This window comes from Macaca thibetana, chromosome 6, assembly GCF_024542745.1.
Source record: "Macaca thibetana thibetana isolate TM-01 chromosome 6, ASM2454274v1, whole genome shotgun sequence".
Lineage (NCBI taxonomy): Eukaryota > Metazoa > Chordata > Mammalia > Primates > Cercopithecidae > Macaca > Macaca thibetana.
Genome location: NC_065583.1, coordinates 125,431,002 through 125,450,472, shown reverse-complemented (window position 1 = coordinate 125,450,472; position 19,471 = coordinate 125,431,002). Strand labels below are relative to the sequence as shown.

Below are 19,471 nucleotides of genomic sequence, written 5' to 3'. Positions count from 1 at the left end.
GAAGGGCATTCTGGGCCGAACCATATGGGATCAATCTTGACTGCCTCTCAGAACCAGCTGCTGAGGGGATACAGCAGAAAATGGGGCCCCACCCTGGATCTGAATCAGAATGTCTGTGCTGCCTAGACATTGGTGTTCTTTGAAAAGCTCCTCACATGCTTTTGATGTACTGCTGGGTTTACAGCTGCTGTTGGAGGTGATAGAGGAAACATGGAAGATCATATGGGATGCTGACATGGTCAGACCTGCACTTAAGATGGACAGGTCGTGGCAGCAGGTGTAGAACGTGGTTGGGGGTTAAGTGAAATGGAGAGCTCTCACAGTAATTCAGACCAGAGGTGATAACATCCTAACGGGGGGAGTGTCCATGGGGGTGGGAGCAGGACATAGAAGGGGCTGCTTGCCTGCAGCGTGGGGTAAGGGACAGGGAGAAGTACAAAATGGCCTGCAGATTACAGGCTCTGGGTCACCAGTAGAGATGCCTGGAGATGGCCTGGAGCGGGGTCTGCAGACTACAGCCCACGGGCCAGATTCACCCAGGCACCTGTTTGTTACAGTGCTTGAGCTAAAAATGGTTTTTGTATTTTTAAATGATTCTGTGTTTAATGGTTCTATAAGTCCCCACATAATAACCTCAATTTTCCCTCTTGACCTGCAAAACCTAAAATGCTTACTGTCTGGCCCTTAAAGAAAATGTTTGCTGACCCTTGACTTGGAGGACAAGCAGGTTAGGGCAGTGGGAGTGGCTACTCTTTATTGAGCACTTACTATGTGATAAGCAGTATTCCAAACATTTTATATATGTCCTTTTTTTTCCCCCCCACTAGAAAATTCAGAAGCGATACCTTGTCTTAATTCCATGCAGGAATGGGTATGACAGCAGTGTGGTTATTAGCATGAAATAAAACCAGATGGGTTTGAATTCCTGCCAGCTTCACTGTGTAACCTTGGGCCACACACTTCTTAACCTCTGTTTCCTTGTGTGTAACATGGAGTAACTATGTTATTAATACAGTAGCTGATAATGCTGAAAAATATTTTTCAGCATTAATTATCAGCTATTGTATTAGTTTCCTGTGGCTGCTGTAACAAATTCCTACAAACTGGGTGATTTACAACAACAGAAATGGATTCTCTTAGAGTTCTAGAGACGAGAAGTCTGAAAGGACATTGTGGCAGTGCCATGCTCCCTTTCGAGGCTCTAGGGGAGACCCCTCCCTTGCCTCTCCAGCTTCTGGTGGTTGCCAGCACCCCTTGGTTTTCCTTGCTCTGCAGCTGGATCACCTCAGTCTGTGCCTCCATCCTCACGTGGCATTCTCCCTGTGTCTCTGTCCCTGTCTTCTCTTAAGGACACCCGTTGTCCTAGATTCAGGGCCCACCCTAATCCAGAATGACCTTACCTTAACTAATTACATATTCAGAGACCCTATTTCCAAAAAAGGTCACAGTCAAAGGTTCCATGTAGATTTTAGGGGTACACTATTTAACTCAGCGCAGTTTTTAACTCCCCCAAAGTGGTGTCATCTCATTTGGTGGCTGTGAAAACTGAGGCTCAGGGAAGTTAAGTATTTCTAGGCTCACGGAGCTAATGAGGAGAGCTAGGATTCGAGCACATTATTTGCCTTAAGTTGAGCCTGGTACTTCTTATGCTACAATACGTAACATGCTTGTTAGAAAATTGACTTATTCTACAGGCAGTCAGCAGCCACTAAAGGTTTCAAACTGAAGAGTGACATTTAATCATAATCAAAATAGCTATCATGTTTTGAAGACTTCCTGTGTGCCAAGCATGGTGCTTTGTGTTTTATATTTATTATATCTATTTAAGCTTCATGGGAGCTTTTGAGGTAAATGCTCTTCTTATACCCATTTTGCAGACAGGAGCTGAACCACAGATTTTTTTTTTTTTTTTTTTTTTTTTTTTTGAGACAGACACTTTTGCTCTTATTACCCAGGCTGGAGTACAGTGGCGCAATCTCGGCTCACCATAACCTCCACCTCCTGGGTTCAAGCGATTCACCTGCCTCAGCCTCCTGAGTGGCTGCGATTACAGGTGCCGGCCACCACGCCCGGCTAATTTTTTGTATTTTTAGTAGAGACAAGGTTTCACCATGTTGGCCATGCTGGTCTCGAACTCCTGACCTCAGGTGATCTACCTGCCTCAGCCTCCCAAAGTCCTGGAATTACAGGTGTGAGTCACCGCGCCCAGCCAAACCACAGAAATTTAAACTGAGAGTTTCCGGAGGCATCCTTTGCTGGTGCACCCTGGCTCCCTGAGGCAGGGCTTTTGGAAGTTACTCCTGTTTGGTCGGGCAGAGATGAGGAGGCTTTTAGAGTACTCCAGGGGAAGAGTTGGTTTTGGAAAGGAACAGGTGAACTCGAGACACCTGCTAGGTATCATGGCAGGACCTGGTGAGGCGCTGGCTCTCCTGAGGAATCTAGTGTTACCTTAGAGGTTTTAAGTTTGGGTGGTAGAAAGTAGTGAAGCCAGTGATAGAAGAGGTAGGCAGACTGAGAAGAGGAGCAGGACTAAAAGGAAAGACAAGGAATGGGGCTGAAGGGAGTCTTAGAAAATCCTATTTTCCAGGCCTTTTATTGTGTTTAGTTATGTTGACATTTGTGATTTTCACCAGAACCACCTATTGTCTGCAGCAAGACATTTTTAACTAAATACTAATAGATGTTAGTGTGGATAATCTGCAAATTTTCACGTTTTATGATTCGTATTTCACGTATATTTTAAAACTTGATACATTTTTAGATGCTTTGTTTTGTGTTTAGTTGGTTATTTATGATTTCATGCAAGGATGTCCAAATGTGGTCAGAGTAAAGACTCTCAGCCACCGGACACCTGGGCCCTGCCAGTGCAAGGCAGCAGGAAAACCACAGGAGTGAGGAGTGTCCTTACCTTTAAAACAGCTGAGTCAGGAATTATCTCCACAGCCTCGTGATCGTGAAGGGATGTGAAGTGGTACTCAGGATAACGAAGAGTGCTTGTGCTGTTCACCAGTCAGTACCACCATGGCATACGTGGCAGTTGGGACAATGGCGTTTACAATTTCAGATAAAAACTGGAAAATTACCTGAAAACAAGAAATGCATTCTTTGCAAATATTCTGCTAACTCCAGCATGAACCACAGTGCTCTCAGATAGGGTCCCATAAGTGCCCTGGCTCCGCGCGTGTGGCTCGCCTTGCCTTGGCTTCTCTTCTAAAGAGCAGGGCCACTTTACTCTCTTCCTGGCCCCATCTAGTGGGACTTCCGTTTAGATTTATTTTAGCAGCTTCTATTTAGATAAAAAGAGAATAAGGTTTTACCTTTCATTAAAGGTACTTTCCCGAGTTCACTCTTTTCTTTGGTACAGATATGCTTGTTGTCATGTGTCAAAAGTGTTGGCAGCTTACAAACATATCTACTGTTGCTTTTTTTTTGGTAGAGACCAGTACCAGTATCTGTGCACATGCCTCAGGTAATTAAAGAACTGGGCACTGCAGACTTCAGGCCCCAATTTATGTTCTCTGAATTTGAACCATTATATGAGTTTTACTTTACAAAGTCAGTTTTTTAAAAGTTTCATTGTATGGTCAGCATTATCAAGGATAGTATGTCTACCTTATTTTATTAAGATTCTATGGGTATCAGTTCTTTAAGAAAAGAAACAATACATGGTTTTCTTTCTCATTCTCAAGATTTTAAAGTCTTCATCTATATTTGCTTGGCTATAGGCAACATTTTAGCCATCATACCCAAAAACACTTCTCAAATAAAGACACTGTGTTTTCAGAATTCTCCTGAAACTATCACCCTAGTAATTTTATCACGTATTTAACATTCATTATAGACTGGAACACAAGAACCTTTATATATATAAAATTACCAGCAAGAAACAGTTTTGCCAAATAAACCACAAGAGGTACAATCATGTGATTTCTCTCTTCATTTTTGGAATGAGGTGAACTGTATGAATACATATGCATAGTAAGTAAAAGTAATCATGTTTTAAGGTATTTATACTCAAGTGAATATTGGTATTCAAACTGAATGTCATTCTGCCTTTAGACATTAGGTGATTGCTGAATGAAACTATAAGAACTACTTAATTAGAGTATAGCAACACTTTTACCTGAAACAGACTGATGATATCTTCAGGATGAAATCAAGCTTAGAGGCCTGAATTCTTTAAGTGATTTTTTTTTTTTCCATCAAGCAACCGGGTTTTTTTCTTTTTGCAATTGACTATGCTTGTCTTTTTCCTCTTCCCTCCTTTTCAAAATGGTTCAAAAGTTCTCTTTGTCATTTATTATATTTATGAATTTAAAAGTGCATTTTAAATTATCTTTGAATTTTGATAGTTACTAACTTTAGGGACCTTTATTAGTCCATTCAGAAAATTGCTTTCCCTGACGAGTTCAGTATTAATTTTGTACCCTCCAGGGTTTATTAATGTGGTCCAAATCCTGGAGCCCACTTAGTATGAATCCATGCAGGAATAGTATTTAGGGTCTGGAGGTTGTTTGTGGGTTGCTCATCCCTATGTTAGTGGCATAGGCTCCTAGGAGGCGTGGGGTACTAGTGTAGTGTGCTGTGTTTGAGGCCGGTCTGTGGGGCTTATGCGATTGCCATGGGTAGGGCATTCCCCCTTCGGCCACGTACAAGGGAATTGCCTGAGTTGGGCAGACCCAGGTTCACATGCAGCTGGACACTGAGTAAAATTATTTAGTTTCCCGGAGTTTCACTTTCTGCCTCTGAAAATGGTGGCAATGATTACTTTTATTTCAGGGTTAAAGAGAAGAAAATGAGACACGCAAAGTGCAGAGCACAGGTGTGCACAGCGCAGGCACTCCTCTGTGATGGTCGAGTGGCTGGATGGCCGTCCTGCTTCTCTATTTTAAGTGGATGCTGGCCTTTGCTTTTTGAGACGTTTTGCTCAAAACAATATGAAAAAGTAAAAATAAATATTAGAGCAGAGAGGGGGAAGGGTAATCAACAAGTAGGTGGAGACCAACAGGGAGGAAGGAAAGGGGAGGGGAAGAAGTTAATGGGGAGTTAGCAGGGAAGGCCAGGGTGTGGATCCCAGCAATGAGAGGATAAGAACCCAATAGGCCACGTTGACCAAATTAGCATTTTCTTTCAGCATGTTACATGTGCCAGGGAATGAAGAAAAACAGGCCGAGTCCAGTCTTGAGCGACTTCTAAGCAGCTGTCCCTGTTGCCCTTCAGCCTGTCTCCTGTTCTTTCCCGTACACCAGGGCTTCTGTGTTTTGGGGAAGGGCCCCTGGAAGACAGAAATCAAGTTAATGTTTTTGGCACATTCATGGTTTCAAAATTAAATAAGGTGCTTTCTTTTTTCTTTTGTTTTTTTTTTAAGGGAGAAAATGTAGCTTTGGATTCCTGTTGCTTAGTGACTGGGCCTTTTGTATAATTAGTCTTAGAAGAGACAAAACATACTGAGAATAAGAGATTGGATTGAGGAAAAGAAGGCAAAGTTCAGGTACAAGAACTGGATGGGGTTGGGCGGGGACCTCTTGGAGCCATGGCAAGCCTCGTGGGGGCCTGAGTTTGGGGGCAGGCAGAAAGAGGGAAAACAGGAAGGAGGCCAGACAGCTTCTTTGAACGGAGGGCAAGGCCTTGCCTGGTTAAAATGGCTGAGGCAGTACAGTGTATGAGGGCTTTTTTTTTTTTCTTTTTTTTTTCTCCCCCTGTCTCACTTTGATGGGTCAGAAGTTTCTAGGAAAATTCTGGTTAAAATGCCTGCGGCAGTACAGTGTGTGAGGGTTTGCTTTTTTTTTTTTCTTTTTTTCCCCCGTCTCACTTTGATGGGTCAGAAATTTCCAGGCAAGTTGTTTCTCCCTGCGAATGAGAAGCAGAGGAACATGAAACAGAAAAGTTTAGTGCAGTGCAAGTGCATCTGCTAGTGTGCTCGTTGAGTTTCAGCTTGCAGTGCATTCGTACTATGTGCACATGGGCTACATGACTCAAGAGATTCACTACTCTCATACTGTCATTCTAGAAAAAAATTGGCATTGAAATCTTAAGTGTTTTTACTGATGGAAACAGTTTAATGATATGCTATGTAAATAGTGTGATGCTTTTGAAAATGGTGCTGATTTCTAATTCATAATTTATAAATGATTTTTAAAAATTTGAGCCTTTTAAGGTAATATTAATGAACCTTGTCACATGATTAAAAATTCTTTTGTTTTCATTGTTTTATATTCATTGCAAACATGAGTAATATAATTCCTCTGAAATGGAGAACATATGTATTATAAACAAAAACATAGTTATTTCTTGCTTTCCTCATTTCAGCCTGAGCATCCTTTAGAGCTGCGAGATGGCTTACAGTGGTTAGATACAAAGAAAAATGGTAGGAGGGGGGATGGAAGTGAATTTAGGACATTTGCTTTCTCTGGAGCTAGGACTGGTGATGGAGAAGTGGGGCAAAGTACCTTTCTCTGAGCTTTGGCAATTGCACTGATATGAAAATGAGCCCTGTTGGGAATTTTACAGGTACAGAATCAGCTTGGGAATCTAGGAGATTTTGTTAATAACAAATCCTAAACCAAAGTAAAAATATTGGTTTAATTTTCCTTTTAATTCTCAAAATGTAGAAAGGAAAGGATCCTTTTCAACAATGTAGCAGGTTCAAGTCTCCATCTCAGGCCTTAATCCACTCAATCTATGCCCACAAAAAAGGTAGTAGGTCTCCTGAATGAGGATGCCCTGCTTGGAAGGGAGAATGGGACATGCCAAGGCTGGCAGGCAGGTGGAGGTGGGGTCTTTGCCATGAATTAGCTGTGGGACTTTGAACAAGTGGCTCACCCTCTTCTTTGTAGAATGGAGAGAATTGTATAGAAACTCTTCTAAGACCTTTTTAGCATTTAAAAAAAAAAAAAAAATCTGAGAGCCAGCTCTGCCGTTCTCACCTGGGAAGCAGCTCTGCCTAGCCTTCCCCAGAGGGCGTCTCTAGGACTGGAATGTGAGAAGGTGCCTTCCGGCTCCTTCCTCTCCTTTAGGAATTAGAACTGAGGGTTTTTAGTTCCTGAGTTCACTTTCTATCCTGTGGAAAAATTCGAGCAATCCACCAAACTAATGCAATAATTAAGTTGAACTCTCTACCAAAACTTCACTTTCAACAGGTAAACCTTTTTAGGAGGGGCTTACTCTAGGATCCTTCCTGCCTCCTTCACAGAGATCCCCTGAGGAAGAAACAGCTGCAGTGTGTTGGAGGCTCAGCCTGGGGGAGGCACTCTGGGCTTCTATTGCCTATTCAGGATCACTATCTTGGGATGTCGTTGAAATCTATTGCCTCACTTTAAATAATTATTTTTCCTGTACTTCAGATTCATTTTAAGAATGTATTTTTCAGGCTGGGGGCGGCGGCTTATGCTTTTAATCCCAGCAGTTTGGGAGGCTGAGGCGGGTGGATCGCTTGAGCTCAGGTGTTGGAGACCGGCCTGGGCAACATGGTGAAACCTTGTCTCTACAATTTAAATTAAATAGAGAGAGAGAGAGAGAAGAAAATTTCTTTTCAGTTTTGTAACTTGGGAAGGCTGCACTACTTCACGTGTAAATAGTGTTTTCTTCTGAATTGGAAAAGTTACTACTTCATTGGTAGGTTTTTTAAAGAGTATATTCACACTGGTCTGTATTGTCAGCCTCTTATTTAATCTCTATTTAATGTGCACCTGAACTTTCTTTTCATAATAAAATCGTAATATGTTCATGCTATTCCAGATGCAGCTAACTAATGTCTGTTACTTTAGCCCAAGAAGCAGTTTCAGTTTACAGTGACATTGTCGTTGGAAAATGTTTTTCCCTCTGATTACACCTGTTTATTATTTTCTTTCATCTTAAAGCTGTTCTAACTATGAGTACTGTGGGATCTTTTGTTTCTTCTAACAGTGATGCTTTTGACCTTAGACTTCATTGTATAATTGCTCCCCCATTCTTTCATTTCCCTCTTCTGTTTTGAAAGCAGCGTGGTGGCAATATGATGTTTATGAGGGGAGGGGGCTGGCAAGGGGGCATGTTCCTCCTAAATTAGCCTCTTAAAAAGCAGAGCTTTTGATGCTATTGCCTGTTTTCATGTTGGTTCCGTGATAAAAATGTGTAGCCCTTGTGTTATTTAGATTCTGGGCAGCATTTTTAGTTTTCATTTACACTCCTCTGGTTTGGTTAAAAAACAATGCAGTATAGCCCTGAGAATGCTTTAAAAATGCTCTCCTACTTTGTTACAGCTCTGCAGAGAATGCTGAAAAAACGCCGTCATACTTTGTTACAGCTCTGCAGCTGGTTGTATTGTACCTCTGCAGTTGTTTCTTAGGCAGCTACAAATTACTTAATTTCTAAAGTTATCCTAGAAGTAGCAAGTCTATGATCATCTAACTCTGCTCCAATAGTTTCTGCCTCCAACGTGCTAGAACTGAAAATTTTGCTCTCTGCCTTTCTTGTGATATTTAAAATTTTGAATATGAAGATAATTGTGAAACCTAAAAATATGTACACATAATTCCCAGTTTGAGCAGTTAGATCAACTGTAAGAACCCAACCATTTGTAACAAAACCAAATTCTACTTCTAATAATAATACTATTTCACTCACATCTAGCCAACGCTTGTAATACTGTTTGTATTGGAAAAATATGTTTCCACTTTCTTTTTGATTGAACTCAGAGTTAGGAGCTAGGCAGAGTTAGGCAGAGGTGGGTAGAGGGAAGCTTCCTGGGAACCCCAGAAAGTGGTTCTGTGTGTTAGTCCCCAAGTGTTAAACACTCATGCTGTCTGTCTGTGGATCACTTGAGCTGTTTAAAAGATGTCATTTTTTTTTTCCTGTTTACTTCTAGTCAGAACTAGTCAATTGACTTCCATAATTAGCTTACCGTTTTCATAGGGAGGAGAGCACTGATACCTTTACTGTTTGTTAAAAGGTGTACAGAAAAAAACTAATTGGAAGTTGGAAAGTTGTGAGATTAGTTTTTAAAAAAAGAAATTATTTTCTTGGGAAAAGATGTATATATTGTAAACCTTTGCAAAGTATTTTATAAGAGTTAACTTTTTTTATTTGGCTTCAGATGTTGGAAGGTCCTTGGCGTTGTCATTCTGAACATTAACAGCTCTTATCTTCAATTCAGGATATATTCAGGAACTCTCAATTTTTAATTTGTTCTAAGTATATTACCGTCAACTTGTTTTATTGCTAATCTTCTTTTAACTTTCTTTTGAAGGTGTATCTGGGAGAAAATCAATTTAGTTACATCTCAGTTAAAGGAAGTTATTTTTGTTTTTAAAAACTTGTTCTACATCTGTGGCTACAATTTTATGGAGACATAATCTTCCTTGATTACACGTAGCTCTCCTTATTCTACAAATTTGTACATTTAAAGTATGCTATTTAATACCTTAGTTTACCATTTTATATAGTTTTTATTTTTTAATTTTTTAGACAGGGTCTTGCTTTATTACTCAGGCTGAAGTGCAGTGGCATGATCACAGGTCACTGCAGCCTGGAATTCCTGGACTCTCCTGCCTCAGCCTCCTGAGCAGCTGGGAGTACAGGTGTGCGTCACCACACCTGTCTAGCACGTTCTCTTCTAAATAGTTGTAGTGCTTGCTTTGAAGTCAGTTATGCAGTCAGATGCCATCTCAGCCTCCTGCTGGGTTATGTGGATGACGGTCAGGCTCAAAGATGTTGCATAACTTCCTCAATTTCCTTGTAGTAAAACTAGGAGTAATGTCTGTTGTAAAGTTGTAGTGAAAGTTAGATGGAGAATGTCTAGCATATGTTATTGCTATTTATAGCAGCTACCATTTACTGTTCAGATATTCTATTCTCTACCCTCCACCCTGCCACCATCCATAGCGCAGTGCGCATGTAGCAGGCCCTCTGAGCATTTTCTGTTGTCACATTGGTCACATGTTATCTTGGAGAAAGCCGTATTCAACTCCCATGCAGAATTGTGTGCTTCGTGGACCTGTCTCACTTTGTGTCAGGGTAGTTTGCCTGCCCTGACGGTGCTTTGCGGTGTGGCTCCTGTTTGAATCTCCCTGTTCTATCAGTGTGCTCTATACATGACAGGCTTTGCATAAATGTTCACATTAAAATTATCACCCGGGAGCCCAACCTTTTGGGGACTTTTAAAAACAGCAACATTTTGTGTTATTCACTTAATAAATTCATACTTGGGGAAAAAATGAGTCTTTGGTTTTGTTTTGTTTTGTTTTGTTGTTTTCTTGGTTTTTTTAAGATGGAGTTTCACACTTGTTGCCCAGGCTGGAGTGCAATGGTGCCATCTTGGCTCACTGCAACCTCTGCCTCCTGGGTTCAAGCAATTCTCCTGCCTGAGCCTCCCGGGTACCTGGGATTACAGGCGCCTGCCACCATGCCTGACTAAAAATGAGTCCCAAATTCTTCTTGGCTTCCCTAGTATGTATGCTTAGGAAGCTTGAAGTTATTACATGCTGGCAAGATCCTGGGGCCTCAAAGAGATATTAATACTCATTGTTGTATCCGAGACTTTGGAAAATGTATGCTGATATAAGTTGTAAAAACTTTAGACTTTGTTTTTTTTTGTTTTTTTTTGTTTTTTTTTGTTTTTTTGAGATTGGGTTTTACTCTGTCACCCAGCAGGCTGGAGGTGCAGTACTGTGATCACAGCTCATTGCAGCCTCAACCTCCCGGAATCAGATGATCCTCCCACCTCAGCCTCTGGAGTAGCTGAGACTATAGATGTGCACTGCCATCTATAGGCTAAATTTTTGTATTTTTCATAGGAATGGGGTTTCACCATGTTGCCCAGGCTGGTCTCAAACTCCTGGCTTTGCCCATCCCCCTGCCTCAGCCTCCCAAATTGCCGGGATTTTAGGCACAAGCCACCGTGGCAAGCCTTAGACTTGTTGATTTTTAAATTGGTTGTTACGGGTGCACATCTGTAATTCTATATAACGCAATGCAGTTTCTCAAAATATGGTGAACTAATTTGGAGTTTGACAAGCTGCAACTTAGTTGACATTCACCCAATTCAAGGCCAGGTTTCAGAGCTTCTCTATACTGGACTCTATTCTCTATGGTGAAAAGCCAGGCTCTAGTAGTTAGAGCAAGTAATACTTGCAGAATATTACCAATACAGGCAATAGCTGTTACGTAGGTCAGGCTCTGAGCAGGGCAGGATCCTGCATTCTGGTCCTTAGCATTTGAACATAGGACTGTGGCTTCCTCGGGTACCTTGGATTGAAATCAGATGGAAAACATAGTCAAATCATTTGAGATTTTTCTCTTTTAATTTCCTATTCCCTTTATCATTATAAAACATGTATTTTTTCACTACACATTCTCAGTCTTTTTGAATTTTTTTTCCTGTAGTTTTACCTGTTATACTTTCCTCGTCTTTTCTTTTCTTTTCTTCTTTCTCTTTGAGACAGAGTTTCGCTCTTGTTGCCCAGGGTGGAGTGCAGCGTTGTGATATCAGCTCACTGCACCCTCTGCCTTCCTGCTTCAAGTGATCCTCCTGCCTCAGCCTCCCGAGTAGCTGGGATTACAGGTGCCTGCCACCACGCCCAGCTAATTTTTGTATTTTCAGTAGAGATGGAGTTTTACCATGTTGGCCAGGCTAATCTCGATTTCCTGACCGCAGGTGATCCACCCACCTCAGCCTCCCAAAGTGTTATGATTGCAGACATGAGCCACTGCGCCCGGCCCTCCTGTCTTTTCAACTTCAATTTCTGTATATGAAATGTGAAACCTGTACAAATATAACAAAGATAAATGTTTTACAATAAATTATTACTAATTTTTTATGTTGGGGAGATGTCTTTCTCTTCAAATTCTTCAAATTTGCCTCTTCAGGCAAATTTTAGTGCTTTGCTGATACTGTCAGCCATAGTAGAAATGTTTAAAAGGCCTTACTTTCAGAGTGATGGCTTCTTAGTAGAACTGGGGTGGGGTCTTCCTCTGTCTAGCAGAGCGCACTTCTCTGCCATGGCTTAGGTGGAAGTGGTGTGGGCATGTGTGCTCCTTGCAGCTGCAGTACCCATGTGTTCTTGTTTCAGGGCTTTGCTGCTTTTCACTTAAAGGGCTCATTTAGAATAAATCAATGAAAATAAATGTGTACATATGTGCACACCTGCACATACATTTATATGGATGAAATTTGCTGTTGGTGCTTTTTCATTTCTCAGGTCTTTGAACTATGCCAAAAAAGCATACTGCTTTACCTTAAGGGTTTTGTTTAATATTGTATTTTATATTATTCTGTAGGAGATTTGAAGAAATTTAGAAATAGGGCATCTTCCCTCGTATATTTCACCATTGGGTAAAACAACATTTCCGAAACAAAGTCTCTCAGTTTCTGTACCTCCTTCTACTCAAGGTTCCTGGTTCCCTCCTCAGTAGTACTGTGTTCTCAGACTGCCAAGCCAGGCACTCTAGCTGCTTCTCTCTGTGTTCTGTCTTGTCTTTCAGTATGGTTTGGTGGAATGAGTGCTAGGCACAGTAGGGAAATCTGAATTCTTAAGCTGGCTTTGTTCAAGTGATTTCAGCTTTATCATTACTCATTCCCAAGAACTTAGGAATAGCCTATTTCCTACCCCTAAACATCCTCAATCTTTTGTGTCTTTGTATGACTGTGCTTCCAGGGGAAGGCCTGCCTTCATATGGCACCTGCCGGAGTGGCCAATCTTTCACCCCCACCCCTGCAACACCCTCTGTTGATACTTCTAGGCATGAGATTATGGAACCGCTGGCATCATTCCTAGGTCATCATCGGGGCAGAGTTAACACTCAACAATCCTGATAGTCCCAAAAAAGGGGCAAATTCTTATTAAAGCCCTTGTACTCCAGGTGTGGGTCTCCCGATGCAACGTGAAGTCAAAATCAGACCTGTGTTCGCAATTCACCCCTTCACCAGGCACTTTCTGTGTGTTGAGCACTTCAGCTAGGTGTTTACTCTGGATGACAAGATATGGGCTTGGCCAACCCTGATGAGGGTGACCTCCAATTGTAGACTGGCAGCATTGCCAAGCACCCTCTACGACTGTGACATGATTCCAAAACATAGCCTGTGTTGGTACTAACTTGTTTCAGAGACTGGTTCTAGAGTCTTAATTATTTAGTGAGACTTTCTGAGGAAGTGGGTTTGGATCCTTTACGGGATGTTTTTATAAACAGTGTAATTCTCTTAATATATGTGGAAATAATGATGTCACACCTTTTAAGCGTGTGAAAACTGCATTTTCTTGTTGCGTCTTTTAAAGGACATTTCCTTTCAGTTTATTATCAATTATGTATAGCATCTCTACCTGGAGGAGATGAGATACTACAGATTCTTGGTCAGTATGGCAAACACTAGTTTTTGAAGAGAAATTTTAACAAAGGGAGTGTTTTCAGAAAGTTTACTGGATTCCTTCTTTTTTTAAAATGAGTAATTATGGTCCTTACTTTAAATTTCAAAGGTATTGAAAGTAGTTTGGGCAACTATTTGCAATGCCCAAGATTCTGTTTAATATGTAGTTATGTCATTGGGATTTGTGGATATATAGGATTTTAATTAATTGTTATTTTTAACTACAGGAGCTCTTACCAAAGTCAAGGAGAGTAGGCGACACGTGGAGGAAGGGAAGATGGAGGTGCAGAAGGCTGACGGCATTCAGGATCGCTGTAACACTATTTCTTTTGCCACTTTGGCTGAAATTCACCACTTCCATCAGATTCGAGTAAGAGACTTTAAATCACAGATGCAGCATTTCTTACAACAACAAATAATATTTTTCCAAAAAGTTACCCAGAAGTTGGAAGAAGCTCTTCACAAATATGATAGTGTTTAATGACTGGACATTGGATTGTGGACTTTTTCAGTTCAAGGATAATTTCTACAGCAGAATAAAAACTGCTGTCAAAGAGCTATTGCCAACTATCAGTGGTGGTACAAGGACGGTTTTGTGTTCAACTGAAACCCAGCTGAATTTATAATTATGTAGGAAATAAACAGTTAATATGGTTATATAATAGAAACAGTACCACACATTGTAACTAAATTATACTATGTATGCCTACACTACCATTGTAACTTTTGGAATAATGATTATACTATTTGCCTTATTGCTTTTTGAAGTATGGGTATTTTAGTGCATACTTTGTAGACCTCAAAACCCATGAAGGGTCTCAAAGAAGCTGGCTGGATAAAAGCCTGCTGTGGATGCCTTTTTACTCTCATAGATTGGGATTACCTAAATTCAACCTATTCTCTGTTTACAAACTCCAACTAGAGCAGCTATGCGACCTTGTGCCTTTAGACTCTTGGTTTTTCATTTCTCCCCGTCCCTTCCCCACCTTTTTAAAGTAAGCCACAGCTTTTCTGATTGAAAGAGTGAAAGGCCAGTGCATATAATGACAAACTGATGATAACCTCATATTGGCAGTAGGGGATGGGGTGGGGTGGGAGGATCAGCTGTCATCAATTTGCACAGCAAGTATTATCTCCTGATAACATGCTGGTAAATGCAGGGGAGTGAGATTTATTGCTCATCTTTGGATATGAAGTCTATTAGGGAAGAAATGGTGCCACTATTCCCTTAGATGCAACAGTAGCATAGCCTCTTCACCCAGGTGTCCCAAAAGCTTGGCGTGAAGATTTCAGCAAATATGTCTTACAACATGAGGCGGAGGAGTCTAAATCAGTCAGGGGATAAAAGTATCGAATCATTGACAACACACACTTGGCTTTAGTTCTTAGGAGGGTTTTGTTTTTGTTTTTAGCTTGAAGATTTCTTTTAATATTCAGTTTAAAAAAAAAAATGGATCTACACTGTTAACTGATTGAGACTCCACTGTGATTCACTCGTTTACTTAAAAACTTTTCAGGGATGTCTGTAAATTTCAGTGTTATATGTTATGAAAAGTGGTGTTGATTGATCTAAGGAGGGACCAGAAATAATTTTTGCTATTCCAAATACTGAAGGAAAAAGATAATTGATTTATACTATGTTTAAAAAAAAAAAAAAAAAAAAAAAAAAAAAGGTCTTGATGAGCCCCCGCAGGACATTTAACCTTAAAATTTATTTTAAATATATTCTTTTATTATTATAAGGGAAATACAGATGGCTGATAAATACCAAAAAGATTCAAAAGCAGCTTAATTTAAAAAGCACAAAGAGATTCTGGCTTACAGTGCCCCAATCTCAATGTTTTTATAGTTGCTGAGCTAACTAATGTGATTATTGAGTTTACAGATTTAAAAACTGTCACTGTTACAGTATCTACTGTTTTTATGAAGTCAAACTTATGCTGCCTCAGAAATCCCTGGGTACTGAAATGGTAACACAGAAGTGAAGAGGTCACTTTGAAATATTGGTGAGTCACAAAGATTAAAGAAAAGGATCAGTTTGCAGATACTCAGTAAAGGTTATTGAAATAATTACTGAACAGCACATTTACTCTCTAAAAAGTAGTTTCATATGGGTTGAATTTTTAAGATCAGATTATCATTTTGATATTTGGTCAAAATTTTGTACCTTAGGTTACTTAGAGCCAGATTTAACATCATGAACATTATGTGGCTTTGTCTTTACTACAGATATGTGGAACTGTAACCAAATATATTGTTCTCTAAAGCTTGTTGATTGCAAAATACAGTTCTATAAACAAAACCCATATGTATATATAAATGTTAATTTTGCAGAAGTCTGGAAATTACAACTATAGCATTTAAGTTTGAGTCTGTATTGGACAGATAAGCACCATGCTTTTCAAATGATTTAAAAATTACTTTTATTTGCCTCTTTATTTTGATGGTGGTTTGATTTTTTTTTTTAATAGTAAAATCACTAAACTTGTGCAATGGTAGCATGGAAATTATCTGAGGTATATTGTATGATTGTACTTTAGCCAGGGTGGACATAGCTTAAATTATAAAAACTAAAGATGAAAGTATAAGGAAGTATAAGTTATACTTATATAAGTATAAATTCATGCTGCCTACTTCTAAGAGAACTTTCATTCTTCATAACCACATAACATTATAATGCCACTGATTCATAAGGGGTTTACATTAATTCTATGGGGGAGGACACTAGAATTATTAGTGTTCATTTTCATCTAAGATTTTTATTCTCTAACGTTCTTGGTCCTATTGAAACATTGCAGTATGCAAAACTACTGCAGTGTTAAACCCAAGAGAAAAGCCATTATCATGTGTATGCTGGTCATCATGATCAGTGTGGTACAATTTTTTAAAATAAACTATCATGCCCTTCATGCCATTATTTGTCTTTATTTCTATGATTTGTAATCCTGATATGTGATGTGTTTGTAACACAGGGTGTGCACTTGAGCCTGGTTTTGCTGTTTTAATTAGGCAGAGTTGTTGATGTGCTGTAACTGTAATGCAGCGAGACTGGTTCTACAGCCATGCGGTGTGACCTCGTTCCCCATCCAAGCTGTTGTATATGAAGGTACCTACCCAGTTTGTGCCCAGAATGAGGGAACGCATTTGAAAGCGAAACGTAAAGCCAGTGCATGAATTGGCTTTTCCCAATTGAGATTTTCCCAGGCTTCACTGATACAGTTGTTTTGCATTTATTCACAATAATACAGCAGATTCTTACATGCCGATATTTAATTGTCTTAAATTTTGCTGCTGTTCTTATAACTAAGGACTTGAAAAATATTTGAGTCTGTCAAGTATGTAAAGTTTGTGTATAAACTTTTAAATGTCATTCTTAAGTTCATTGCCATAGCCATTTTCCATTTATGTCTTCATTTTCTAAAAATCAAATGCCATGTCTGGTACCTTTAAATCCATAAGCATTCAGTTTTCTCATGTCCAATTTCATCTTTGGTTAACAGAATAAGTAAAACAGGGTTTTATTTATTTGTAGTCTAGAAATGTTGAATATTGTTTTATTTCCTTCAAAATGTTATGATTAGTGCAGATCAGCCATGTTTATCTTTTTAAAAAATAAACAGGTTGCTTTATTTCTGAGCTTCAATGGAATATTATAATTATTTTTTCTCCACTTGTCAAGGAGGCATTTATTTAATGTGAAGAATTACACAAAAAAGTAGAAGAGCATGTTCTCTGTCTCGAGCTTCATCTGTGGTTACCATAGAAATTATTCATCAAACACTGTAGCTAATTTGATTAATTTAAAACCGTAGTTATTCAGATAGTGCCATGGAGTATCTGCTTACATTAGTGACATCAGGAATTAAGCACATAGCAGTAAGTTGTGAGTGAGAGGTTTTGAAATAGTAGCTCCCATGAGTCCAACACCTGAGACAGAAGCAGGTGCTTGAGTACTTCACATACTGTCTGTTGGTTGCCATAAATAGGCAAACTCCAACACACATAAGCCAAAATATTATGGCTATGGGACCTGGCAAATCTTGCAAGGGGCCAAAGTCCCATTTGACAAAGCTTGCCCTCTTTGTGGGGCTTTGTAGTCTTGTATCTGCTTATCTTTACAGATTTGTTTTACACATACATATTTTTTCTCCTGGCCTGCCTTTCTTATCATCTTGTAATGTCTAAAATGGCCTAGCCATCTTTTAGTTCACAGATACACTTGGACCAGTGATGGACATCTGGACAAATCACCTTTGGTTTGGGGAGGGTGTGAGAAGGAGAGGTACACTTAAAAGTATGCAAGAGAAGAAAGGACATGGCTGACACCTCTTAAGATGACCTTTGTCTGGTCATCCTCACAATGAAGCTATGAGGAAGATAATATCTCTAGTTTATAGACGAGTTAAAGAGATCAGTGAGGTCTAGTTTCTTTTGACCAAGATCACACAAACTAAATGACAGAGCTGAGATTCAAATTGGGATCTGGCTGAAGCCTATTCTTTTTAAACTAGATTACACTGAATGCAGTTTCTCTGCTTTTCAGAAATCCCTAATATCTTCCCAAGTCTCCACTGCTGGAATGATAGGGATTCCATCATTCTTTGGGCACTGGGCACAGAAGTACAAAGGGAACTTCCCAGAATCTGCTGTTTGCACCCATTTCTGCTGGAAAAGCTGAGAGTCTGTGCTGCTGTGCCGGGTCTGTCAGCAGAAGGGCTGACTGCAATCTTACATAGACTGGGAAGCGCGCCAGATGTTACCTTCCAGTATTGTTACGAAGAGTGAGAGAAAGGGTCCAAAACTGACTGTTTCCCCTTCTCTCCAGCTTCCACCTCCATGCAATGACAATAGAAGCACATTCCAGTTGCCGTAAGAATGGCCTTGGCAGAACCACAGGTCGAAAGTTTAACTCCAGTTGGTCAGAGTCAGGGTTACTCATGAGTACCACTTGGTCACAGGTGGGACTCAGGTGACAGCAACAGAGAATTTGCTGAGAAATGAGCTCTGGAGAGTTTGAAGAGTGGCAGGGTAGACTTCTAGGCAGTGTAGAGAGGGATGCTGCTGTGCTAGGGCTCCATGGGCAGGAAACTAGAAAAACCCAGCAGTGGAAGCCAGGCCTCTGAGGTGGGGGAAGTTAATCTGGGATTGGCTCATGGCTATAGCCTTTCCAGGGATCACAAGTCTTCCCTACTTGGCCCTGATCCCAGAATGTCTCAATCCTATCATCCCTGTGTCAGAGCTTCTCAAACTGCCTGCCTGTCTTAAAGGCCATTTCAGCTTCATTGGGTGACTTGTACCAGAAGCATGCCAAAGGCAAGACCAATTGTCCATTTGAAGCCACCTTCAAGGGAGCTTAAAAACACGGTGTGTGGTATTTTGTTGCTGTGTGTCCCATCAGCCTACCCTGGAATTGATCTGTAAGTTTGAAGTGGCCAGATGCATTAGACCTTATTTTTGCAGTGGTTTAAATTTGCTGTCACTCCAGGAAATGGCTCTCAGGATGGAATTGCTGAGTTGTTGAGATTCTCTGCAAGCTGACCCAGCATATCAGTGAGAAAGGCAGCAATTTGGAGCCAGAGACCTGGGTCAGATCCTAGTTGCTCCACTCTCTGACCTCAGGCAACTCACTAACCCAGCTCTGACCTTCAGTTTCCTCAATTGTGTGATTGACTGACTTAGATTGTATTGAATTCTGGAGGGTATTAGATTAACCACCATGTGAAGCCTTAACCATTTTGCAATACTCCCTCTGCGACAAACATGGGAGATGATAACAATTTTAGAAGTAGGTACTTAGTAAAAGTTCTGTTCCTGAACATCATGTGACCATGTGCTAGTGACTTAACCTGAGTCAGTTTTCTTATCTATAATGGGGTATACAGTCATCCCTCAGTATCTGCAGGGCATTGGTTCCAGGATACCCCAATCCCACCCCACTCCCTGCAGATACCAAAATCTGTAGATGTTCAAGTCATAGAATGGCATAATATTTGCATATAACCTATGCACATTCTCCTGTATACTTCAAATCATCTCTTTATTCCTTGTCATACCTAATACAGTGTCAAGGCTATGTCAGTAGTTGTTACACCGTTGTATTTTTATTGTATTTTTTTGTATTGTTACTCCCTA

The 19,471-nt window shown here is 40.2% G+C and overlaps 1 protein-coding gene across 4 annotated transcripts in view; it reads left to right on the top strand.

Annotated features, from left to right (window-relative positions):
• SNX18 (sorting nexin 18) overlaps positions 1-19,471 on the top strand; it is a 95,755-nt gene that overhangs the window by 11,079 nt on the left and 65,205 nt on the right. The window contains exons 2-3 of one of the 4 annotated variants that reach the window (XR_007726499.1): positions 13,567-15,345; positions 16,349-16,970. The exons of 2 other annotated variants lie outside the window; for them this stretch is intronic. Coding sequence is in view for 1 of the 2 variants with exons in the window: in XM_050794094.1 (XP_050650051.1) it covers positions 13,567-13,820 (254 nt within the window). In the remaining variant the exon portion in view is untranslated. Of the gene's footprint in view, positions 1-13,566; positions 16,971-19,471 lie in introns of those variants that run through there. One more of the 4 variants, XM_050794094.1, reaches the window with a different exon arrangement.